This window comes from Leucopleurus acutus (genome assembly GCF_964270905.1).
Source record: "Leucopleurus acutus genome assembly, chromosome: 20".
Taxonomy (NCBI): Eukaryota; Metazoa; Chordata; class Mammalia; order Artiodactyla; family Delphinidae; genus Leucopleurus; species Leucopleurus acutus.
The window spans coordinates 4,752,092-4,778,362 of NC_139162.1; the positions used below are offsets into that span (position 1 = coordinate 4,752,092).

Genomic DNA, 26,271 nt, shown 5'->3' on the forward strand with positions numbered 1-26,271 from the left:
GGCGCTTTATACATTTCTTATTAGTTGGCAACATTTAGGATTTGAGAGACGTAGCATACAAATCAGGCTCACAGCTCTCCTTTCAAACTGTGAAGGTCCCACAATATGGTACCCACATTCCCTCTCTGTGAGCTGGGGTTTGGGTTCCCCCACCACCCCTGCCCAGCCTGCCTGAGGCCATCCTCCTGGCTCCTGGAGGCACCTTGACTTTGGGACTCTCAGGGGGAAATGAGCCGAGTGTGCTTTCACTGCGAGTCCATAATGAAGATCACTGGGCTGCCTCAGTTTCACCCGTGAGGTCATGCTGAATGACCCCAGTGGCCCAAGGACCTTGATCAGGTCACTGCAGTGAGGGTGCTGATAAATGATCTCCTTGTTCCCGGATGGTGCCTCCTCCCACCCTGGCACCAAGATGCCTTTTCTGTTAACTTTAAAAAGAAGTTTTTCAATCAATACATGTCCATGGTTTTTAAAAATAAAATAGTACACAATGATAGAGAGAAAAGGAAATTTCCCTCTCCCTCCCACCTCTTCCCCAAACTCCTGGGTTTCCCTCCCCAGAGGCAACCCCAATTTCTAGATTTTACCCATTTTCAGAAATAACTGTTCTCTGCACACACACACACACACACATACACACACACACCCCTCTTGTCTATTTTCAAACAAACTAGTGCCTTCAGGGTGATCTGTTCTGCACCCTGAACTTTAAGCATCGTGCTGGTCCTTCCACGTCAGTACATACAGATTCTCCTGTTTCCTTTTCACAGCAGAGTTAAAGCAAGTGTTTTCTCTTGCCTTTATGACTACGAGTTATTTAGTCATAAATAAATGACCAGCCCCCTACTGAGGGATATTTCAGTCATTTCCAATCCACTGTTATCCCAGACTATGCTGCAATGAATATCTTTATACAATTGTCTTTGCATACATATACAAGCATATCTGCTGAATAAATCGTTAGACATGTGATTGTGGGTCAGAGGGCACCCACATTTCTTGTTTTGGTCAATAGTGCCAAATTGCCCTTTAAAAGGGTGGTACCAGGGGAGTGGTCCAGTGGTCAGGACTCTGAGCTTCCACTGCAGGGGGCACGGGTTCGATCCCCGGTTGGGGAGCTAAGATCCCACGAGCCATGCAGCCAAAAAAAAACGAAACAAAAAACCAAAAAGGATCGTGCCAATTTACACTGCTTCCAGCAGTATCTGAGTGAGTTATTGTGGGCTCTGAAAAACACATATAATTTATCAGATTTCACTGATCTGGATGTGGCCCAGCCTCTGGGGCTTTTTATAAGCTCCCCAGGGTGATGCTAGAATGTTCCAGGGTGGAGAACCGCAGCTTTCATCACCAAAGGCTCCCCCAGGCCAGCGTAAAGTATGTAGTCCTCCGCAAGGTAGAGAAGCACATCGTTTTGGATTCCCACCTGCCTCTCTGCTCTCTGGCATCACGTACTCGCTGCCTGCCCATCGAGGCTTAACCGGGGGGGGGGGGGTCCTGCTTGGGGAGTGTTACCCTGGTCGCCTGGTGAGCTGCATGTGCTGTGATACACGGAGCCGAGGGGCACGGGCTTGCAAGAGCCGAGATGTTTTGTTGTCAGTATGAAGTCTCGTGATAGGAGTATTTACACCACAGTAATTGGCAAATGCTACAAATCAGCATTCTCCCCCCCAGAAAGCCAGTTATTATCATTGAACAGCCCACCACCGTTTATTTGCCTCGTCTGCTCACTCATAACACGCTGGCATCTGCTCTTCTCATGCTCTGTTATCAGGAGGCTTGAGCTCCTGTAATAATACACGACAGTGACGATGGAAATAATAATTTCTTACAGAGCATTTACTATGTGCCAGGCTCTGAAGTCGTGCTTCCCGTGCATTTATTCATTCATGCCTTATACTCACCCTGTGAGGTAAGGACTATCATTACCCCATCTCTGCCGAGGCACAGAGAGGAAAGGTGACTTGCCCAAAGTCACACAGCCAGGGAGCGACAGCTGCAGCAGAGTAGATCTCAGTAAGTGTTTGTTGCATGGATCGATGGGTCTTAACTTCTGGAAGCAGGTGCTGGCAGGCCTGGCTGTGCAGACAAGGCAGGACCTTCTCCTCGACAAATTGCAAGTCTCTCTGATGACCGGTTTGGGACCTGCCTGCCCCTCCCCCAGTCAGGGTTTCTATTAGTTCGCTCTCGCTACTGTAGTAAACGCCACAAGACTAACAGCTTGGAACGGCACACATTTATTATTTCACAGTTCTGGAGGTCAAAAGTCCAACATGGGTCTCACCGGGCTTAAAGATATCTACATCTCAATCCCCAGGACCTGCAAATATGTTACTGATGGGGCAAAAGGAACTCTGCAGATGTGATTAAGGATCTTAAAATTCAAAGAGTATCCTGGATTACCCAGCAGGCTCAGTGTAATCACAAGGGTCCTTATAAGAGGGAGGCAGGAGAGTCAGGGAAGGAGATGTGAGGACGGAAGCAGAGGTCAGAGTAATGCAGCCACCAGCCAAGGAGTGTGGGCAGCCCCTAGGGACTGGAAACAGATTCTCTCTCCAAGAGTCTCCAGCAGGAGTGCAGCCCTGACAATGCATTGCTTTTAGCCCCTAAGATCCACTTGGCACTTCTGGCCTCCAGAACTACAAGATAATACATGTGTCCTTTTAAGCCACTACATTTGTGTGTTTTGTTACAGCAGCCCTAGGAGACTCATTCATGGTCACAGGTCATCCCTTTATCAGAAAAATATGGCAGATGGCAGCCTTTCAGAAGAGAACGAGGATGGGCTGGCTTAGGCTGTCCTGTATCCCAGACTTTGAAGAGGCTAGAAAGGGATGGGGGCCTGGTTTATTCTCTGATTAGCTGAGGTCAAGTGTACACAACGGGGGAAATATTGTGGGCAGGAAGGCAGTGGCATTAAGTTAAAAGGGAATTAGGACTTTACCAAGCCCTGTGGAAGGACTCATTTGAATACCCTGGGCCAGGATGCCTGGACAAAGGGACAGTGCTGATAGAAGGCACTGAGGCTGTGGAAAGCACACTGGCCTGCCATTGGCTGGCCCTGCAAGCTCAGACTCTTTCCTCCCTTTTCTGGGTCTCTTGTGGGTGACTTCTTAAGATAATAATCATGATAACAGCAAGCACTTAAATGGGACTTGCTTGCCTTATAAATGTAAATTGACATGTTCAGTACCCATAACAAACCAATAGGTAGGTTCTATCATCTTTATTTCACAGATGAGGGAATTGAGGCCCAGAGAGGTTACGAAGCTTGCTGAAGGTCACCCAGCAGGGACGTGGTAAATTCTTGATTGGAACCCATGCACTCCAGATCCAAAGAGAGCTGAGAGGTAGGGGAACAGGTTGGGGGAGATTTGGCCAGAGATGTTAAATCGAGATAAATAATAAAGAGCTGGGGGAGGTGGGGAGACAGAGAGAGAGAGGAGGGGAAAAAGCCAGCAGGAGCTTGAAAGGTGATTTTGGTATCTCGTCTATGAGAGGTGCTGGAGCAGCTGTGAGGTCTGAGAGAGCTGGGGAGTCAGGTGAAGGGGGCAGAGGCTCTCCATCACTAACAGGCGCCCTGGGGTCTCTTGGAGTGGGCGGAGTGTGGTGACTGGGCCTTGCGGGGCCACAGCAATTATTTGGGTTACACTTATAGACGCACTATGGGAAACTGATCTGATTGAAGCTGCCATGGTGAGGCAGAATCTCATCCCTCCCTGCCATCTCCTTTGTCTCCCACCCCCCAATTCCAGCCCCCTTAATCATTCATGCAGAGCCCTCAGGTTTCAGGCAATACCCTTTGCAAAGTGCTACCCTAGACCGGCTCCATTCCATCAGCCCCTCTGCTCCTGCCTGGATTCCTCCCACTGCCCGGGCTGCAGAAAGCCCACAGAGGTCCCCCCACTCCTGCCACCCGCCTCCAGGTAGCTTCAGAAGACTCAAGCTCGGACTTCCTCACAGATCCTTGCACCAGAACCCGGAGTCTCTGTTAAGTGCACATTCCAACCAGCAAGGTGACTTGAGCAAGCCTCTTCCCTAGACCTCCAGGCCTCATCTGCAAAATGCAGCTGATAATAATAACTCCATTTTGGAAGCCAAGAGATTGGGCCTCAGAACCTCTTAAGAAAATTAGGAAGAGCCAGCGTACACTGAGCGCCTACTTGAGAAGATGCTTTTGCAATTTTCGCCGTCACCGCTTTCACTGTACTCATTTGACCAGGGAGAAAACTGAGGCCCAGAGAGGTGAAGTGACTGCCCAAGGACACACAGCAAGGCAGTGCAGAGCTGAAGCCAGGACGCAGGCCCTAGAACTGGGCCTCTTCCTCTTTATCCCGACCATGCTGTCAAACCCACAGAAGGAGGCTGCCCTGTGCCTTCCGGCGTGACTCTCCCCCAACCCCCTCTCCTTCTCATATATTTTACAAACAAGGAAACTGAGGCTCAGAGGCACAAAGTCACCTGTCCAAGGCCACCCATCCACTTACATGGGAACCAGAGATCCAGGTGTGTACGACTCCAAGCTCACACCACTTCCGGGTCCGTCACAGAGCCTCCGGGACTCCCACCCAGCGCTCGGATGCTGGGTTTCTCTGCACCTGTCCCAGGCCTGGGCTAGTTAAAAGCAGTTCCTCCTGCAGCCTCAACGTGAGCACACCCCACCCCCCATCATCAGCACATCCCGAGGAGCTTCCGGGATGCCTGGGACAGGTAGCCGCAGATGCCCCAGCCCTAAGGTGCCCTCCGCTCCTTCCGAGTTTTGCTCCTCCTTGGAAGGGAGGGCGGACAGCTGTCCTTGCCTTCCAGGCGGTTGGCAGAGCGGCGGCTGCTCCTGCCTGCTGTCTGGCTGATGGAGAGATTATTTCTAAGCCCTTCCCATCCTCCCACCCCCTTCTCTTGCAGGACCACACTGGCTTTCCCGGTGGGACTCAGAGTGCAGAGCCCACCGCTGAAGCAGGACAGCTGGCCCGGCTCCCTCCCAGCACGCATCCCTCAGACCCTCACCTCTCATGGGGAAAAGGGATTCTGGGAAAGGGGATTTGAAAAAAAAAAACCACCCCACTCCTCCTGGGCTTTTCTGCAGCTGCTGGAGAGAGAGCTGCAGAATGAACGGACTTCTGGTTTCTGAAGGAGGCGAGGAAAGGAAGGTTGAAAACTAACTCGGCCAGAAACTGCTGTGTTCGGGCTTTTTCTTTTCTCCTCCTTCATCCTCACCACAAACCTGTCTCTTATCTGGCCATCGAGACATGGGCTCCCCTTGCCCGGCAGAGAAACAGCTGGAAAGAGGCTCCCTGAGACAGGAGGGTGAGTTAAACTTCGGGGGAAGAAGTTAGTGTTTGCTGCAGTGGCGGGGGCTGCGGATCGCACGGTGCTCTTAAACATCCTTTGTCAAAGCACTGTGTTGAGTGAACACCTTTCCCACGCTCTGGAAGGACATTTGTGTGCTGGCTACTTCTGGGGGGCAGTGGGTTACAAAGTTGGGTTTGTGCAGTGAATTCAGAAAGAGCAGTTTGGGGGGTTCTAGAAAGAGCCTCCGGCTGGGAGACAGAGTCCCTGGTTGCATTGGGACTCGCTGTGTGACCTTGGATGAGTCACTTCAGCTCTCTGGCTCTGCGTCTTTTCACTCGGAAAACAAGAACGCTTGGGAAGCGGCTCCCCTGATCTCAAAATACGCTTCTTTCTGCAGGTTGCTCATCGTTCTCTGGCCGTACATTGTAAACGAAGTAACGCACGCAGAATAACAGGCGATTGTGTGGCGAGCAAGTGTGAAATGCATCGGCTGTGATGCAACTCTCCGCTGTCTGCTGGGACCTAACTGCCTCTGAAATTGAGAGGAACTTTTATTTCCATTCAGCTGATGAGTTTTTCTCGTGATTGGAGTGCATCTTGGAATGTAAGGTTATGGACGCTTTGGAAACAGCTCTGGCTAGAATGAATAGCACAGGAAACCGTTGCGGGAGGCTGAGGGTGAGAAATATTGTGGCGATGATTTTTTTTTAATGCATGGGCTAAATCGAAAACCCTTCCCTGTAAGTCAAGCATCCCAAATAGGTCTGAAATGAAGAGAGCATTAGAGGCCCCTTCATTTCACAGATAACAAGACCGAGGCCCAGAGAGGGGGAGTAACTGACTCAAGGTCACACAGCAAGGTGGCTGAGGAAAGCACCCAATGAACACGGAGGAGTGCTCTCATTGATAGCAAAGTCCTCTAAGTGGGAAAGCAAATAAGAGGGCTCAGCTGATCGTTGTGGAGCTTCTCCTGGGAGTCAGACACTGTGCCACATACAGTTCCTCGTTACTTAACTTTTCTGGGCCTCAATTTCCTCATCTGTAGAATGGGTATACTAATGTCTACCTCATGGGGTTGTTGAGATGCGTTAACATAGGAGAGGCATGTGGGTCAGTGCCCGCCATGTCAGAAGCATCTAGAAGTGTTCTTAATATACACTTCACGTGTGTTACTGCACATAACCCTCACTGTGTCCAGTGAGGTGGGCACTCAAACTACCCTAGCTGTGCAGATGAAGCAAAGGGCTCAGAGAGGCTGAGAAACCTACCTGGGGTGGCAGTCCGTAAGGGATCGCAGTTCACCTGGCAGTGAACTTGACAAAGTTTTACACCCTAAGCTCTATTTTCAACAACCATACTTTGCAAAGTTGGGACGAGTCTTGTCATTGCCATAATGATGCTGAGATCAGAGAGGTTAAGCTACATACCTAAGACCACACAGCCTGAAAGTGACGCAGCTGTTCCAGGGAGATTCTTCTGAGATATAAATAAATGCTCTATCAGGGAAGGGATGTCGTCATCATCTCTTTTTGTTCACTGATAGATCCCAAGCGCATAGTGGTAGGTGCTCGGTAAATCTGTGTTGGATGGAAGATTAAGAGAATAAATGATGCAGGTGCAGTTGCAGGAAAGCAGACATGAGGAGATGCTGTCTAGGACTCTGCCCTGAGACTGATGTCTCCCCGTTCTCTTGCTCTTGTCCCTTTTGGGTGCCAGGACGTCTTCGGTGATACCCATGCCTTCCAGAGACAGGGGCCTGCATCCCAGACACCATCACCTCGGCTCCTGCGGCCCTTTGAGTCAGTTCTTGCCACGGCCCGTGGAGCCCCCGTCCATCAAGGGCATTTACTACCGCAGGGCCCGGAAGCTGGGAGCACAGGACGCCTCCTGGACGGCAGACCTGAAGAAGGAGATGCTGGTCAACGTGGGGGGCAAGCGGTACCTCCTCCCGTGGAGCACGCTGGACGAGTTTCCACTGAGCCGCCTGAGCAAACTCCGCTTCTGCCGGAGCCACGAAGAGATCGCTCAGCTCTGCGACGATTACGACGAGGATAACCAAGAGTTCTTCTTTGACCGGAGCCCCAGCGCTTTCGGGGTGATCGCAAGCTTCCTGGCGGCAGGCAAGCTTGTCCTCCTCCAGGAGATGTGCGTGCTGTCCTTCCAGGAGGAGCTGACCTACTGGGGGATCGAAGAAGCCAATCTGGAGACGTGCTGCCTGCAGACACTGCTGAGGAAGCTGGACGAAGTGGCCGAGCTGCGCACGGAGGAGACGCTGCAGTGTCGGGCAGCCGGCCGCCCCACTGTGCACACGTCCCGCTGGGCGCTCTTCATGAACCGGCTGCAGGAGATGGTGGAGAACCCGCAGTCGGGGCTCCCCGGAAAGATCTTTGCTTGTCTGTCCATCCTCTTCGTGGCCACCATGGCCGTCAGCCTGTGCGTTAGCACCATGCCGGACCTGAGGGCAGAGGAGGACAAGGTGAGTGTTCCGTCTCTCTATCGGGCGTGGTGCCCGGGACCCGCGGCACTGAGGGCCCACAAAAACGTTTAATATCGTTGCAAACAAGAAGGAAAGAGGGACTTCCCTGGCGGTCCAGTGGTTAAGACTCTGCCCTTCCAATGCAGGGGGCGTGGGTTCGATCTCCGGTCAGGGAACTAAGATCCCACATGCCACACAGCCAAAAAAAAAAAAAGAAAGAAAGAAATGAATATGATCCAGTGTGAATTCTACTCATTTTCACACCGATGCAGTAGTAAAAGATAATTTTATACATTTTTTTTGAAGAAGGAAGCACATATAGGGCACCCATGAAAGTCATGAGGGGCCCTGCCTCTGATAGAGAGCCCCAGGCATTGACAAAGCCACTGTGGTCTTAGTGGGCTGAGCTGGCCCAGCCCAGCCTCTCCTGGCTCTGTGACCACTGGCGATTTGCTCCGCCTCTCTGAGCCTCAGTTTCCTCCTCTGTAAGACGGCTCACATCACTATGAAGGTGCACACAGTCCATGCACCCATCGCATGTTAACTGAGCAGCTACTCTGTGCCAGGCACTAGACCAGAGCCAGATTCCCTACCTCCTTAAGCCAACCTTCTCGTGGGCATCTCAGCTCCATTGTCAGATGAGTAAACTGAGGCTCAGGCCACTTAGCTTCCTAGGAGTAACCAAGTGAAGATGCCGATGATGACAGAGACTCTCGGCCCTTGTTCCTGAGCCTCCCGATCAGTCCCACCGGATGGGGAACTCACAGCTGAGTTGATTTGGAAGTGACCCTGCCCCAGGAGGCCAGGGCAGAAACGTTTGCTTGCCCACTCCTGCCCTGTCTTTCTGGGAAGCTGTGGGAGACTGCCCACACCCCCCAGGGGGCCAGATGGTCTGAGAAATGAGATAAGAATCTAACATTTTGTTGGGAAGGTTATTGGAGAGCTTCAAACTGAGAACTGGATTGTTTCCTAAGTTAAAATGTTGCTCTGTAATCCTCCGTGGCTCCACAGCACCTAACTTACGGAGCTTACATTATAGCAGAGAGAGAGCCGATAAAGAAAACATATACATACGGCAGTGCAGGCTGTATATGGTTTATAACTGGTGTCGGTTGACCTAAGTTCCCTTCTCTTAAACATATATCCCAGGGCTTCCCTGGTGGCGCAGTGGTTGAGAGTCCGCCTGCCGATGCGGGGGACGCGGGTTCGTGCCCCGGTCCGGGAAGATCCCACATGCCGCGGAGCGGCTGGGCTCGTGAGCCATGGCCGCTGAGCCTGCGCGTCCGGAGCCTGTGCTCCGCAATGGGAGCGCCCACAACAGTGAGAGGCCCGCGTACCGCAAAAAAAAACAAAAAAAACTATAAATCCCAGGGAGGATCAGAGAACTTTCCAGATAGAGAGGACTTAGATGGAGAACTAGACAGTGCTTCACACCCGGAGTAGGCTCTCAATAAATTTTTGCTGAATAAAATGTATCTTGTTCAACCTATTAATATTTTGTCCTAAAGGAAACCAACCAAAACGTTTCGAGTTTCAAACAGCTTTTTTCCCCATAGAGAGGACTGTAGCTCTGATTGTAGGCATTTCTTTCATTCTTTAGAACGAAATCATGCAATTTAATAGCCTGGTTGTTCACAGAAATATTTACATGTGGACGCTGTAGTAAAAAGATTAGGACAAAGTAAGGGGCCTCCGTCCCCTGTCCCCTAAGGGTGCCCTTGATCCCCGTTGCTGAGGAAGGACCCCTGGATTTTTCACAAGCCTGTTCCTCTTAGGGATGGATTTTCAGGGAGCCGGGATTTAGATTGTGCAGAGGGACAAGCTCTTTTCAAAGCCTAATGCTTTGAAAATTACCCAGGGTACGAACACAGGTTGGTGTAACAGGGACTTGGAAAATTAAATTAGAGGTGGGTAAGAGGCCCGCAGAACCGGGGAATCAGGCAGCCATTTCTACTCGTGGGTCAAGGGAGGTGATGCCCTCGGTCCACTTGCAACCTCTGTGCAACTGTGAAGCCACCCCTGGGTGTTCTGCCCAGAGAGGGGTTGGGAGATGCAGCCCTCCAAAAAAATGTGTGTCTATTTCGATGGTGATTCAGAGAGCCTGGAGGCTGAGGACCAGGCGGGCTTCGTTCTTTCAAACTGCGCCCTTACATTCACATAAAAAGATGATGTCCTTTCCCGGCCACACGTGCCTGGTATTTCGTATTTGTCCTCTGGGACATCAGTCTGAAAGCAGCGATTCAGCACCGACTGCAAAGCTGGACAGCTACTTCTGGGGACAGGAAGTACCCAAGAGGTGTGAGGGTTCAAGTCATCCTGAGGGGATGTGACTTGCAGAACACCTCCATCAGACACGGAAGAGGTGTCACGCAGGGTTGGAGAATTAGCACACCTGTGAAGAAAGCATTTTCCTTGCCCTTAATTCTTCTAGCTTCTTACAGCAACATCCCTTGGGTAAACTTGGCAGTTGGGGTGCAAGGTCTGTGCCCGAGATTGCAAAGTAAGATGGAGGAGGCAGGAGGCATTGTGGACGGGAAAGACCAAGCCAAGTGCCTAAGCACCTCCAGAAGCATTCAGACTCTGCTGGGTTCCCTGGGGGAGCTCGGCCCAGAAGGGATGAGAGAACTGATGCTTATTAAGTGCCCTTCAGGAGGCTGGCATTTCACAGGATGGACTTAATCCTTGTAACAGCTTTGGGAAGTGAATACCACTTCTACCCCCATTTTACAGATGAGGAAACTGAGGCTCAGGGAAGCTTTTTATCACTTTCCTAAGCTCAAAGTTAGTAAGTGGCAGAGCCAAGATTTGAGCTCATTTGAGCTGCCTGGTTCTAAAACCTGACCCCTTACACCCCTTCTTCCAATGCTCGGTCCTCTACCTGTAGGCTAGACCCTCAGCCTCAACGGCACTTAGCATTGCTAAGGCATCTGGACTTTGTGAAGTGCTTCTCTGTCCAGGGTAATGGTTCTGAGTGCCGATGCCCTGGGTTTGAATCTTGGCCTCATCCCTCATGAACTCAATGATCTCAGAAAAGTCACTTAACTTCTTTGAGCCTCAGTTTCCTTATCTGTAAAATGGGGATGCTATTAGCCCTTTCCTCAGGGGGTTATGGTGAGGATTAAAAGAGTAATTTGTGTAAAGTGATTGGAACAAAGCCGACACACGGGAAGTGCTCAAAAAATGTTAGTCGTCATCATTGTTCACTTATCAGGTACTAGTTAACAGGAAGTCACCACATTTGTCCTTTTATTCATTCATCAACAGTCACGCAGTACCTACTAAGTCTATTCTTCTAGATGCTGCAGATAAGACAAATTTCTCACTTTCCTGGAGCTTATATCCTGAGCATCCCAGCTCCAGTTTTTAAATTGAGGTGAAATTCACATAACATAAAATTAACCATCTTAAAGTGAACAATTCAGTGGCAGTTAGCACATTCTTAAGGTTGTGCAGCCAACACCTCTATCAAGTTCCAATACATTTCCCAAAGAAAACCCTGGACCAATCAGGCAGCCGCTCCCCACCCCCACCCTCAGCCCCTGGCAACCAGCAGTCTGCTTTCCGTCTCTGTGTCCCTCTTCCAGACACTTCACATAATGGAATCATACAATATGTGGCCTTTTGTTTCTGGCTTCATTCACTCCACATAACGTGTTCAAGGTTCTTCTGTGTTGTAGCCTATGTCAGCACTTCATTCCTTTTCAGGGCTGAGTCATATTCCACTGTCTGTAAATGCCACAATGTGTTTATCCATCCAGCCAGTGATGGATTCCTCAGGTTCTTTGCTTCCCTCCGCCCAAGTCCTCTACCGGGGCTGTCACCCCTGCCATTTAGCCCTAGCGCCCTTTCCTTGTAGCCCTTGCCTGGCCTCTCTGCTGCTTAGAGCACCTTGTCCGCCCTCTGGGGGAGTCAGAAGGTCACCAGGCTGCTACAGCTGAACACATGGTCCTTTTCTCTTGACCTTTTTCTTCCTCCTTACTGCTGCTACCTGGCTCTGCCCTCGGACGAGTCACTCTGTTTCTCTATGCCCCCATTTCCTCACCTAAGAGGATAATGCCAGCACCTGCTCAGAAGGAGGCAACAGGACCGACGGTCTATTCACGATGTGCCGGCACAGAGCCAGCGCTGACTATGTTTACCCACCTTTGGGATTCGCTCATGCCCCTCCCGCCTGCGCATCTGCTTTGTCCCTCAAACTCTCTCCCAGCTCCGTGGGACCCCTGGGGCAAGCACAGGCACATGCTCGCACATCCCCTCCCGTTCTAGCTTCTACTTCTGCCCAGAGGTTTGCTTGGGACTTCGGGGATGTTGCAAAGGGACACACTCTGGATTGCATCTGTGCAAAGTGCACTGGATGGGAGCAGAGCCTCGGTGTGGTTGGGGGTGGGATGGCGGGGCTCTGCTTCCCCCGCCCGCTTGTGCCCTGTGCTGTGCTTTCTGCGTCTCGCTGGGATGGGGAAGGAAGGAAAGCACAGAGAGTTTTTTTTTTTTTTTTTTTTGCGGAACGCGGGCCTCTCACTGTTGTGGCCTCTCCCGTTGCGGAGCACAGGCTCCGGAAGCGCAGGCTCAGCGGCCATGGCTCACGGGCCCAGCCGCTCCGCGGCATGTGGGATCCTCCCGGACCGGGGCACGAACCCGCGTCCCCTGCATCGGCAGGCGGACTCTCAACCACTGCGCTACCAGGGAAGCCCGAGAGATTTGTTTTTTTTACAGAGATTTTTAAAGACCAGGTGGAACCACTGGGGGCCCTGATGGAACAATTCCCTCCTGGCGCGGGTGCAGCTCACCTTCGGGGCTGCAATATCCTCCTCCTCCTCCCCGCCTTTGATAAAAAGTCTCGTGCTAGAGCCAGTGTCTCCTCCTACCTGGCCCCTTCTTGGATCATGGATCAGCTCCATAGAGAGAACTGCCCGCTCTGTAGCTTCTCTGTGTTCAGTGACATTTGGTAATGGCTTTACGGAATTCTTCTTAACCTGTTTTGGGAGTTTGTGTGTGTGTGTGTGGGGGGGGGGTTCCCTGTCCCCTGCTGAGTCTCCCTATATCCCAGCCAACAAGCACTATTCCCCATTTCCTGTATGAGCCCCCCTTTCCTGAGTATACATACTTCATGCTGTCCCTCCTGCCTCACCACGCTCCCCTGGTCTCTGTGCATCCAATTCCTAGCCCCTCCCACTCAGAGCCCCCATGTGCCAGGGTTGGGGAGTCTGGGCAGCTAGGACAAGGGAGCCGAGGGTAGGGGCAGGGCTGGGGAGGAGGGACGGCGGCTCAAGGCGAGGGCGACAAGGGAGAGGATCGTGGAAGGGGCCTGCATGAGGCGAGGAGGGCAGAGAGACCTGGCTCTCAGGGAGAGGCATGAGTCAGCACCACCAGGTACCGGAAGGGGGAGGACCGACGCCAGCGCCAGAGGCACAAATGATGGATTTCATAGCCAGGAGGAAGGAAAGGGAGGGAACTGGGTGGAACTGCTGAATGGGGCAGTGGGACCAGCACTGAGCTAAGCGGGTAAGACGTGGCCGATTCTGGCCTCATTCCCAAAGAGGGAGATGGCAAGCATTGCTGTGAGAGAGACAGAGGGTGCAGGGGAGGCTCCAAGGTCAAGACTTTGGCCCCAAGTCCCTCCCAGATGGAACTTCTAGAACTGGCCCTAGCTGCGCCTGCAGCCATCTGCTGGTCAGCCTGTCCAGATGGTCCCTCATCGACAATGGCTTTGTCCTCAGAAAGCCCTGGCCTCCCTCTGACCCCAGAGCCCTTCAGAGTAGCTCTGCTACGGAGCTTCAGGAAAGGATGGGGCAAGGCTGTGGACCTCACTCCCTGCCTCACCCAGACTGACTTGGCCACTCAGACTCAAACTCGAGGTTCTTTTTTATTAAGATATAATTCATACCCTCAAATATTCAAGTGCACAAATCAGTGATTTTTAGTATACAGTAATGCAACCAACCCCACTAATTCCATAACGTTTTCATCACCCTAAAAAGCAACACTGCACACACTTCCAATTATTCCCCATCCCCTCCCCGCCCCCATTCCACCAGCCCCAGGCAACTGTGAACATACTTTCTATCTTCATGAATTTGCCTTTTCTGGGAATTTTATAGATATGGAATCATACAATATATGGTCTTTATGTTGGCTTCTTTCTCTGAGCATAAGGCTTTCAAGGCTCATCTGCTTTGTAGCACGTGTCGGGACTTCCTTTTTTTTTTTTTTTTTTTTTTTTTTTTTGCGGTACACGGGCCTCTCACTGCTGTGGCCTCTCCCGTTGCGGACCACAGGCTCCGGACGCGCAGGCTCAGCGGCCATGGCTTATGGGTATGTGGGATCTTCCCGGACCGGGGCACGAACCCGTGTCCCCTGCATCGGCAGGTCACTCTCAACCACTGCGCCAGCAGGGAAGCCCAGGACTTCCTTTTTATGGCTGAATAATATTCCAACATATAGAGAGGTCATATTTTGTTTTATTCATTCATCCGTTGGCGGGCATTTAGCTTGTTTCCACTTGTTGGCTGTTATCAATCACACTGCTGCAGACCTTCATGGACAAGTTTTTGTGTGGATGTGTGCTTTCAGTTCCTTCAGGTATATACCTAGGAGCGGAATTGCTTGGTCATATAGCAAATGTATGTTTAAGTTTTCTGAGGGACCACCCACCTGTTTTCCACAGCAGCTGTACCACTTTACATTCCCACCAGCAATGACTGGGAGATTCCAATTTCTCGACATCCTCACCAACACTTGTTTTTCTTATTGTTGATTTACTATATCATATTAGTTTCAGGTATACAACAGAGTGATTCGATATTTTTGTATCTTATACTCTATTTAAAGATATTATAAGATACTGGCTGTATTCCCTGTGCTGTACATTACATCCTTGTATCTTATTTATTCTATACCTAGTAGTCTATACCACTTAATCCCCTTTTCCTAAAACTTGTTATTTTTTGTCCCTATAATCACAGCCATCTTAGTGAGTGTGGAGTGGTATCTCATTGTTGTGTTGATTTCCAACTCTGATTTAAAAAAAAAAAAAAAAAACTTTTCTGGATGGAAAATTTGGAGCATTTACAAAGTAACTAGAATAATCTAATGAACCCCCAGTAAGTACCCATGTCTCAGCTTTCACAATGGTCCACAGTCTGCCGTTCTGGTTCTCTCTCTCTCTCCACCCCCTCCCACCCACAATCATTTAGCACCATGATCATTCATTTTATTTTTATTTTACAGTTTTATGGGTGACATTTACATGAAATGTAATGTAAATGTAAATGTAAATGTACACTGAAATGCACAAGTCTTAGCTGTCCAATGTAACAAATGGGGCACACCCACAGCCCTGTTTAATATGGAATATTCCCATCACCCCAGAATGTTCTTTCAGGTCCGTTTGTGGTCTTCCCTACCCCATCCAGAGGCAGCCACTCTTTTGGTGATTCTGTCCACCTCAGGTGAGTGTTGCCCGCTCTTGGACTTCACCTGGATGGGAACATAGCCCCACATCCATCTGTGACATTCGTCCATGCTCTTACACCGTTCACCCCTCCGGCCTACCTGGGGCTGGTCATGTTTCTCTTCATTGCAGGAAGGAATCAGAGCATGCCTCATTCGTGGTGACAAGCCCCTCAGGGGGGTGACCAAGCATCCCCGTTTGTCCAGGACTGAGGGGAAGTTCTGGTGACCTGGGACTGTCTGTTGCTCAACCTGGAAAGTTCTGGGCAAACCAGGATGAGTTGTTCATCCCACCTACAGAATACAACCAGAAACTTCCTCAGAGAGAGGGTGACTTTTTTCTTTCCTTCCCTTCTAGTTTTCTTCAAATATTGCCTGGCCTGGGAATTATTTTCTCAGCTCGAACCCCATAAACCCCTGCCATTCCAATGCCGGCCGCTAACAGGACATTTGTCTGAGGACCAGTGCGGGGAGGTTGGTTTAGGCTGCAGAGCGGAGCAGCCATGCAGGGGGTGACTCGGCAGAGCGCTTGTTGCAGGGCAGGGAGGTGGCCGGTGGGAGGTGGGTGGTGCATGCTTGGAACATCCAAAAGCCAGCACCAGAGGCAAAGGGAGGAAGGACCCACAGGGCCTCCTCTGCCTCCCAGGAGTCACCTTCCTGAGCTATTGGGTCGCTGGTCTGGGAAGACTATTCCCAGGCTACATAAGGCTCTTACGCAAAAGAAAAAAAACTCCCAGAATGTCAGTGATGAAAGAGGCCTTATTGAGAGGATCTGGCCCAGAGGCTGAAAAACTTCCAGGTGCCTCTGAGTCAACAGGAGGCCTTGCCAAAATGCAGATTCCTGGGCCTCGCTCCAGGGCTTTGATTTTGTGATGGGGGCCCCCAGAATCCACATTGGTAACAAGCACTCTAGGGCACTCTGATGCAGGGCTTATGAATCAGCCTTGAGAAATCCTGATTCTGTTCCACCCTCTCCATCAGAAACTAAAGCACAGAGAGTGGCAGTGACCCCAGAAAAGTCACACAGCAAGTTTGTAGCAGGACTGGGGAATCAGGACCCAAAACTCCTGAGCCTTCCAGAGTCCTGAAGCAAACCCCAGGCAGTCATGGCAAAGACCTCTAGTGTGTTGGAGAATTTCCTCAGCCTCCTGTAAAATCCAGGATAGGAGAAGGATAGTTCCCCTTAAACAGATCAGGCAGGCTATGTCTGCAACCAGTGAATCATCTCATCCGGGTAGCTACAATGTTTCATGTACCTTCGGAGGCAGCAGCCTGCTAACTTCTTTACCTGCGTCATTTCCATTTGTCTCAACCCTCCCGAGGCAGTGAACCGGGAGAGAGAGCTACCCAGCACTGGACCGGCGAATAGAGATCAGGACGGTCCAGCCTGTTTTTTTCTTCAAAGGCCAGACAAAAAGATTATTTCAGTTTAGTATTCCTGTGAGCCCAGGCACTGGAAATAATTTCTTTTTCCACATCAGAGGTTTTTAATCCAAAGAAAACTGTGCTTGTCAGCATCTTGCTTTTCACTCAATCAACTGGCTTTGGTCATTGGTTCACTCATCTATCATAAGATACAGATGATAGAGATATAGACACAGATGGAGACAATATAGAGATAGATGCAGATAGAGATGAAGATGCAGATGTAATATTTAGAGTCAGGTTCTCAACTCTAGCTCCACATGAGAATCATTGATGGGGCTTCTGGAAAATTCTACTGCTCAGGCTAAAACCTAGATCAAGTAAATTAGAATCTCTGGCATCCCGACCTGGACATCAGGATTGTTTCAAAGCCCCCCCAGGTGATTCTAACACGTGCAGTCAAGGCTGAGAACCACTGCACTAGAGCAGAGCTTCTCCAACCTTATTGAGCACACAAATCATTGTTGAAATGCAGATTCTGGCTCCGCAGGGATGCCGTGGAGCCCAAGATTCCATGTTTCTAACAAGCTCCCAGGGGAGGCTGATGCTTTAGGTTCCAGGGTGCACTTGGAGTAGCAGAGGGGCTAGCGGAAGTCTCTGTTGGAGGCAGGGGTAGGGGTGTGAATGACACAGTGAGGAACCCACTGGAGCCCCCCCTGGCTGGGATCTCAGGAGGGACATAGTTGCAATCCGCCTCACAGGGTTGCCGGTGTCCTCTCTGCCTGCCCCAGGCTCCAAGCCCCCAGAAACCATGTCTGCTTCTCTAGTCCTTTACCTCCGGAGTCTAGCATGGCACCTGGCCCAAGGTGAGTCCTCCGCGCAATTTTGTTGGATGAATGAATGAGGGATGGCGGGCAAAGAAGTTACAAAACAGCGCATAATCTCTGGGAGGCCATCTACCATGGATGAGAGCTCAGACAATTTATTCAGCGCTCGGGACCATTTCCTGGGCCATAACTGAAGCCGGCTGCCTGCTCACGGCATCACCGTGGGGCTTAAGTGACAGCACCAGAGCAGCGCCTGGTACCCAAGAGGTGCTTATGTCATAAAGGAGAAACTTGGCTGCTCTAACCAAGAGGCCTCACGATAGAACAGCTTTCAGCACGGTAGAAGTGGGTTTCTCTCATAAACAGGGGCGGAGGTGAGTGGGCAGCTCCCATTCTGACACCTGGACTTTTCCCACCGTGGTGCTCATCCTCCCCAGGGCGTTGGTCCAATCTGCTGGTTCTAAGCTGGGGAGCCCTGGCTCACAGGAAGGGGAGAAAGAGTGTGCAGGAACTCACGCCAACACTAAACTCCTGGAACTGGAGGTGGCATGCATCCCCTCTGTTTATATTCTGTGGGTGGGGGCTTAGTTATGTGGCCATGCTTAGCTGCAAGGGAGGCTGGAAAAGTGGTCTCTGATCTAGCTGACTGGCCATGCGCACAGCCACAACTTGAGAACTATGTAAAAAGGGGGTTTTGGCAGATGACTAAGAGTCCACAACAGGGCTCCATCGATGTACAGCTAAATGGTAGATAGATAGATAATATATAGACTATAGAGACCATATACTATACAAAGAATATATATAGAATATATATAGAATGTTTAATATATGCTATACTTAATATATCAGTATATTGTGATATGTATTATATAATATATATTACAGTAACATATTATGTATATTATAAATATTAATATATTATAGAATATATTAGTACGTGTTAATATATTATTAATATATATTTAATATATAAAATATAGAGAGAATATACATTTAGTATAGAGACTCTGCATACGGAATCGATATCGGTATCATTACAGATCTATGGAATTGCTTTTCAGTGTGGTTAGTTCGCCATTTCCGTCCCCTCTCTACCCTGCGTTTTGTCGCCTCTCCAGGGCGAGTGCTCGCAGAAGTGCTACTACATTTTCATCGTGGAGACCGTCTGCGTGGCCTGGTTCTCCCTGGAGTTCTGCTTGAGGTTTGTCCAGGCCCAGAACAAGTGCCAGTTCTTCCAAGGGCCCCTCAACATCATCGACATCCTGGCCATCTCCCCCTACTACGTGTCCCTCGCGGTGTCCGACGAGCCCCAGGGGGACGGCGAGAGGCCGAGCCGGAGCTCGTACGTGGAGAAGGTGGGGCTGGCGCTGCGCGTGCTGCGGGCACTGCGCATCCTCTACGTGATGCGCCTCGCCCGCCACTCGCTAGGGCTGCAGACGCTGGGCCTCACGGTGCGCCGCTGCACGCGCGAGTTCGCCCTGCTCCTCCTCTTTCTCTGCGTAGCCATCACCCTCTTCTCTCCTCTGGTCTACGTGGCCGAGAACGAGTCTGGGCGAGTTCTGGAGTTCACCAGCATCCCGGCCTCCTATTGGTGGGCCGTCATCTCCATGACGACCGTGGGCTACGGAGACATGGTCCCGAGCAGCGTGCCGGGCCAGATGGTGGCCCTCAGCGGCATCCTGAGCGGGATCCTCATCATGGCCTTCCCGGCCACGTCCATCTTTCACATTTTCTCGCACTCGTACCTGGAGCTCAAGAAACAGCAGGAGCAGCTGGAGGCTCGCTTCCGCCGCCTGCAGAGCGCGGCCCCGGCCAGTGAACGCGAACTCTTAAACGACGTCAAAGACCTGATCCTGGAGGGCCCTGCCTTGCCCATGGCATACATTTAACTCCAAATCCCCCCTGAATATTCCAGATCTTCAGCCCATCGCCCTCGGCTTACATGAACTGGAGAGCACCAGCCCCTACATTATCCAGTGGTGTGTTTCTAGAGCTTGGGGGTCACTCCCAGGGCTAGGAGGGGCTCGAGGCCAGAGATGTTTGGTTGGGTGATTCTTGACCCTCCTGGCTACGACGTTCACGTCACTTGCCGTTTCCTCTCTCCCTGCTCCTCGCTGAGCACAAGCAGGTTCGCTTGCTGGGTTAGGTCTGTCTCCCTTTAATCTCGTTTCCTTTCCTGCAGAGTCTTCAACAACCCAGGCTAGCTTCCAGACACCTAGAGAACCAAGCCTACAGAATTCCATTCCTCCCCGAAGACCCTCTTTCCTGGGCCAACCCACCACCAGGACCTGGAGGGTTCAGTCACTGCAAACCCTTCTGATCAGATCTCTCCACCCAGCTCTACTGGGGGTTCTAGCCGGGGTCAGTTTTGCTATTGTTCACACAACCAATGGCATTTTTCTAATGCAGCTGCCTCCCCCCAGCTCTGGAAGCTCTTAGCCGAGAAGGCAGAACTGGCCTCCACGTTAAGTCCCACAGTGGGGGGTGGTGGCCTGCCACCCCTCCTGACGCACTTGGGACCTGGACAGGAGCGGCACTTGTCAGCACAGCGGGTCCTCCTTGGCCACCTGGGCTCTTGGTGAGACATCGTCCAATTATCCGGTCCTTGGCCTTGACAGAGGCTGACTCTCACAGGGCACTGCATTGTCGCTTGAGAGAACCATTCCTGCTGCTGGTTCCCCCAGCACCGCGGGGACCTCGGCCTTCCACTCTCAGCTAAGCCACCACAGATGCAGCGTAGAAACGAGGGCAGACTTAGGATCTGCCCCTTGCCTGCTCCCCCGCTCCCCCGACCCCTTGATGCCAGAGAATAGACGTCCTTGGCTGATATTTAAATGAATTCATTTGCTCATCCATTCATTCATTAAGAGACGCGGCCCTTTGCATCCAGAGTAGGAGGCAGAGGTAGGACCAAGTCCTTAGAGATAAAAGCAGTGCACTCTGAGCAGAGGGGAAAGAGCAGTGCATTCTGGGCAGTCGGCTCCCGGAGGGCTTCACAGAGACACAGGAAGGGGTTGAATGCGGAGGGCTGTTTGGGCTGTTTGGGGAGATGAAGCTGGAAAGGTGGGCTGGGATGAGATGCTGTGTAGCGGACTTGGACATTTCGGTAGATGGAGAGGAGATACGGCAGATGCTGGAGAAAGTGGTGATGTGAACGGACTGCAGGTGTGAATGATGATGATGAAGGGATGGGTTGCAGGAGGACCAGCTGGGAACAGGGAACAGTCGAGCAGGTCAGGCAAGCTATGAGGGCCTGCCTCCTCCACGTCATTAATCGTACAAGGTGGTGGCACCCCTGGAGTCTCATCTTTTGTTCCCCAGCTGAGCACACCTGGGAGGGGCCTCGATAGCACCTCCCACCAGTGATTCGGCCGTGCACAGCTGCGCACCGTTAGCTGTAAATCTGCTAAGAGCACGGGGTTGCAAATGGATGATGGAGAGAAGATCGTGGACCTGTGGATCTGATGTAGTTCATGTGAAAGCGTGTTAGCATTTCATCAGTGGGGACAACTTAACGTGCTGTTTATTCATTCCACTAGTATTTAGTGCAGGTCTACTATGTGCTGGGCACACGCCTTCCCCAGACCTCAACGCCAGGCTCAGTGTGGCCTTGGCCTCTGGCACAGGGGGCACCCACATCAACATCTAGCTTCAAGCTGGTCTTGATCTTGCGGGGAGCCCTTGTTCCCTTTGACTTCTCCGGGTGCACTCCCAGCTGACAGACACACATGTCCCCGTCCCTCTAACTCCCCCAAAGTCAGCAGGGCACCCCCCAGTCCTTCCCATGCTATTCCACCAAATAGGCGCTTTGCATAGTGGCGAGGTGGCCAGTCTCACAAGGAAAAGCCCTACCCCCTAGAAAAGGCTCCTGTGACTTTAGCCCCTTTCTGTCAGTTTCAGGCATTGGGCTAGGTCTGTGGTTTTCCAGCTGGGGTCTCACGAAGACCCTCAGGGCTGCTGTGTGGGTGGAGAACTCTGAATCCCAAGGTGCAGCACTTGCAAATAATGATTTTTAAAAGAATGTGCACATTTCTAGATACCCTCCCCCATTTCAGTCATGGCCCCCACTGGGGGCGAGCTCACCCCAGATCAGGGAAGGCCTGGGACCCACATCAGGCCCCCATATCGGTCCTTCTTCTTCTCATTGGAGACTTTTCTGTGCTGCGTGCCTGAGGCAATAACTCCCCACTCTGGCTCAACCCATCCTGTGACTGGCTCCCACCCAGGCCTCTCCGTTTTCCTCTGTTTCCCATACCAGTCATCTGAACAAAATGTGCCAGGGCTAAAAGAAAAATAGGTGAGCCCATCACCAACATTATAAGGCTCTATAACGTCTCAGTACATGCCCGGTGGAAATTCTTTACCAAATTAGAAGTGGAAAATTGGAATTGATCGCTTACATGTGGGGCTTAATTAAAGGCTCTATTTTTTTCCCTTCCCTGCAATGTCCCGGGGGATTGGTCTCCTTGTGTTTAGTCTAGCCTGGCAGAGCAGCCTTTCCTTCATGCTGATTGGGTGGGATGGGGATGACCAGCGAGTTGCTAGGCGGTCTCTTCATCCCCATTGGCTGAAAGGAGTCTTGCGATTCCCAGAAGGGCTTGTTTTTGTCGGAGGCCAATGGGCATGACTGCAGCCAAAAGTCAAAATTTTCCAGCTGAAGGCAAAAGAGCAAAGGCCCCTTTACTTCAAGCTTATTTTCATGCGGCTCCCAGAGGCCACTTTAAAGTGTTGGTTCAACACCTCTCTAGCCAGAGTTGAGCCCAAGTGAATTGAGGATGGATGGGTTAATTCTTCAATGCAATGCAAGTGGGGCTCGACCCACTGACTCTATTTTCATAGCTTTTAGGACTGGAGAAATTGACACCTGGAAGGCCCATCAGAAGACAACCTAAGCAGGTGGTTTCCATGAGGTGTCCCTGAACGTCTGGTGATTAAGTGTGTCTCAAAATGCACAGCTTTGAGAAAGGGTTCAATGATTTTATCAATCCTCAGGGAATCCATGATCCCTGAAAAAGGACAAGAAGTTAAGTAAATCAACTTCTGCATTTTAAGATGGCGAGACCAAGGCTCAGAGAGGGAAAGCCACCTACCCAAGGCCACACAGCATGTTCGTTTAGTTAGATCCGAGCAGCCTGATTCCCAGCAGGACACTCTTTCTAGTACATCAGCTCTTAGGTTCATCTGAAACACTGCCCAAGACCTCAAAGAAAATATTCAAGACAAGATTCTAACACTTTGCCATGCCACCCTGAACAGAGTAAGGAGGGTGGTCTTGGGGTCCCTGGGTACCAACACTTAACCCTTTGTATAACATGGGCATGGAAATTGATTTCACTGGGCCTTCCTTTTCTCATTGATCCCGTGGAGCAGGTGGATGAGGTAGTTGTTAAATTCCCTCCCAGCGTGGACAGTCTGGGATTCTGGAAGTTCATTGCTACAACTTATACGATGGAGAGAGAGGGGCAGGTAAGAAACAGGGAGAGAGGTGAGAAAGAAAAGCTGACCACAGTCCCTGACTATCCGCAGAATTGCTCCCATAGCAACAATCAGCAAGTAGTTCAAGTTTGAATAGGAGTTCATGAAGATCTGTCCACCAGCTGCCCGCCACACGCCTACCCACCCACCTGGGTGCCTCGCCCCGGTGTCTGGCTGCACGGCTCTACATGCCCCCTGCCCACCTCCCTCCAGCGGCGTTAAACTCCCTCCCTCCTCTCGTTCTTGTCGAAATGCTCATAACGGGCATCACTTGTTGAATGATTACTAGGCACCCTGCAATTGATTTTTTAACATTTTATTTGGGAAACACGTCAAACTGACCAAAAGTTGCAAAGAGCAAAAACAGTACATAGACAACTCCAATACACCTTTTAAGAAACACTTGGCCCCATTTGTTTTATCGTTTGCTCTATTTTTTTATTCCCTATATAGTATGCTTTTCCGGACCATTTGAGAATAGATGACTATATCACGGCACTCTGCTTTCAGAACTTTAGAAGGTAGTAACTGGAAAGCGTATCAGAAGACCATGGGTCCAAGGATTCCCAGCCAAGAGCTTCCACAAGGGGTTTGGGAATCTCTGGAGATGACGTGAAACAAAGCACGTGTACGTTATGTGCATTTCAGAGTGCAGTGTTCGATGATTTCATCAGGTTCTCAAAGGAACCTATGACTCCTCCCCCAAGTGAAAGGATAGAAGCTCTAAGGTAAACCAACTCCTTCATTTTAAGGTGGAGAGCCCAAGGAGACCCGAAACGCTTTGGTACGTAGATCCTAAGGATAAGGATATTCTCGTACAAAGCCATAATGCAGTTACCGACGTCAGCACATGTAACTTGGAGGCACTATTTTAATCTAATCTACTGCCTGGTCCACTTCTGTCAGCTGCCCTAATAATATCCTTTTAGGCTTTTCCGTCTGGGACAGGGTCCAGCACGGGCTTGGGTGTTGCGTTTCCTTGTCCTATCTCTTTAGCCTCCCGTGATCTGGATCTTTCCACAGCCTTTCTTCGACACAGATGACATGGAAATTTGGGGTGAGTGTGGACCTCTCCTTATTTAGTAAAACACAACTCATTTTGTGCCCATCCCATATCCTTGTGCTGAGATTGAGGCTGTGCCTTCCTGGCCACACACTATATCCGTGAGGTTGTGTCCCTCTCAGGGCATCACATCTGGGGGTGCCATCACCGGTGACATAAAAGCCCTTTATTTGCGAGGTGACCCCAGGAAATGCTGGCAAGGGAGTGGAGAGTGAGAAAGAGAAAGAGAACAGGGGAGTGGTGGCCGGGCCCAAGGCATTCAAATAAGAAACAAAATTAACCCCTGCTCCCATGCAGGCCGGATAGAACATGCCAGATGGCCGGCAGTGCATGGACCATTGGCGGCTCACTGAGGAGGAGAGAGGGTCCGCCTGGCAGGTGACCCCATCCCCGAGGCTCAGAGCAGGTCCTCACTCTCCAGCTGCCACGAGAAGGGGACTGTCCCTTGCCCTCCTGACCCCGCCAGCCCGGGAACCAACGGCCTGCCTCACAGATTCTCAGAGCTAAACGGTCCCTTACGGTCACTGGGCCCAACCCGGCCCTTTTATGGGTGTGGACCCGGAGGCCCAGGAAGGGGACGTGATGGGGCAGGTCACACGGTCAGAGGCGGCAAAGCCAGGACTAGCAGGCAGCGCCCGCAACTCTGAGCCTCCTGACCCTCGCCCAGCGCTGGGCTCATCCACCATTTGACATCTAACCAAGGGGCACCTCCGGAAACACAATGTCAGTTAAAACAAAGGGACGCCGCTGTCCCCACCAGTCCTGTGGCTCTGGGGCCGTCCAGAGCAGCGCGGCTGAGGCCGCACGAGCCCAGCCTCCCTGGCCGCCAGCTCCAGGTGACGCGCAGAGAAGGCACATGACTTTCATAAATCACCTTTCCTGCGAGAGGAACAAAGGGAAAACAGCATGAAATTGGGCGCCCTGAGCTAAAATGAGCCAATCTTGCTGTTCCAAAGGCTTCCATTGTACTCAGTCAATGACTGGCTTGAAATATGATCCCCTGGGAAACTCAGCAATTTCACCTGGCGCCTTCCTAACTAAGCTTTCCGGGGCTCCCCCCACCCCACCCCTGCTTGCAACTCCTAGAGAAACATTAAACTGTACTAAGAAGCGATAAATGGCTGCTCTGGTGTATTGGGGCAGGTCTAGCCTCGGGGACTGCTGGGGCTGACCTAGGGATGTCGGAGGAGGTGGGAGGGTCCCCCAGGTGATGGGTGGCAGGAGTCAGGGCTCACCAACCCCTGGGCTGTGGCCAAGTCAGAAGTTGGAAGGGCAATGGTTAGTTTCTGGGGCAGTGTTTCTTAAATGCCTGCCACGCGCCAGGCGTTGTTCTGTCAGCAAGACAGATGCTCCTGTAGACCTGGGTAGAGGGGAAGAGTGGGGTAGAGAGGGAGACCCAGGATAAGTCAAGAAGGAAATAAACAGGACAAGCAGAGCCTGTGATAAGCCCTAGAAGGGAAGAGGGCAGCGTGGTGACGGGACTAACATTACATACGTGGCACCGGCCCTGAGGAGGTCTGCCCTGGTTCTCCCAGATGTTTGGGTCCCCCCGGAAGCCGACCCCGCAGCCAGGATTTACATGCAGGCAGTTTGGGAGATGAACTGAACCAGCACTTTACATCTTTAGGACACACCCATAAATATCAGTGAGAAATATTTTGTTTCCAAGGACAGGAAACTCTAATCAGACTTCATTTAACAAGCAGACAAACTAAAGGAGGCTTATTGGTTCTTCTAACTGACAAGACACACGGAGTTCAGGTGTGGTGTAATCACATTCTTTAGGTCTTTCTGAATGCTTCTACAGCTCAGCAAAAAAGAGCTCACAATAAAATGGAAATTTTCAAAACGTCTTCTAGAGCCGTATTTTAGAACAGGGATTTTGTTCCTTCCCTCTAGCCCACTCCTGTAAAGAGAAGATACTATCATTCATTCATTTTACATTCAACGCTTGTTTGCTGTGCATGTTCTTTGTGGGAGACCTCAAGGAAGGGATGGAGAGAAACAGACAACAGGCTGACCTCCGGGAGCTGGGAGCAGCCAGGCCCTATGACAGCCACCAACGATGACTGCTAACATCGGGAACAGTGCTCGGCACACTTCTCAGTTCATCCCACCATGACCCTGAAGGCCACGCGTTTGTGACCGATTTCCCAGGTGGGGAAACTGAGGCTTGGAAAGGTGGAGTAGCCCCTCAGCCGCTGGGTCCACACCTGTGCTCAGCGGTGAAGACCACACACGGGGAGGGGCAGCGCAGTGCTGGGGTCCAGGGCAGACCCCCGGAGCTTGGAGCTGCAGGGAAGGGAAGGTGGGCATGATGGCAA

The 26,271-nt window shown here is 51.2% G+C and overlaps 1 protein-coding gene across 1 annotated transcript; it reads left to right on the top strand.

Moving 5' to 3' along the window:
* Positions 1-7,024: 7,024 nt before the first annotated feature.
* KCNG4 (potassium voltage-gated channel modifier subfamily G member 4) lies at positions 7,025-19,298 on the top strand (the record flags this gene model as incomplete). The annotated part of the gene is made up of 2 exons (XM_082862474.1): positions 7,025-7,765; positions 18,528-19,298. The coding sequence occupies 2 exons, from the start codon at positions 7,025-7,027 to the stop codon at positions 19,296-19,298; spliced, it is 1,512 nt and encodes a 503-aa protein (XP_082718600.1).
* Between the last annotated feature and the right edge of the window lie 6,973 nt (positions 19,299-26,271).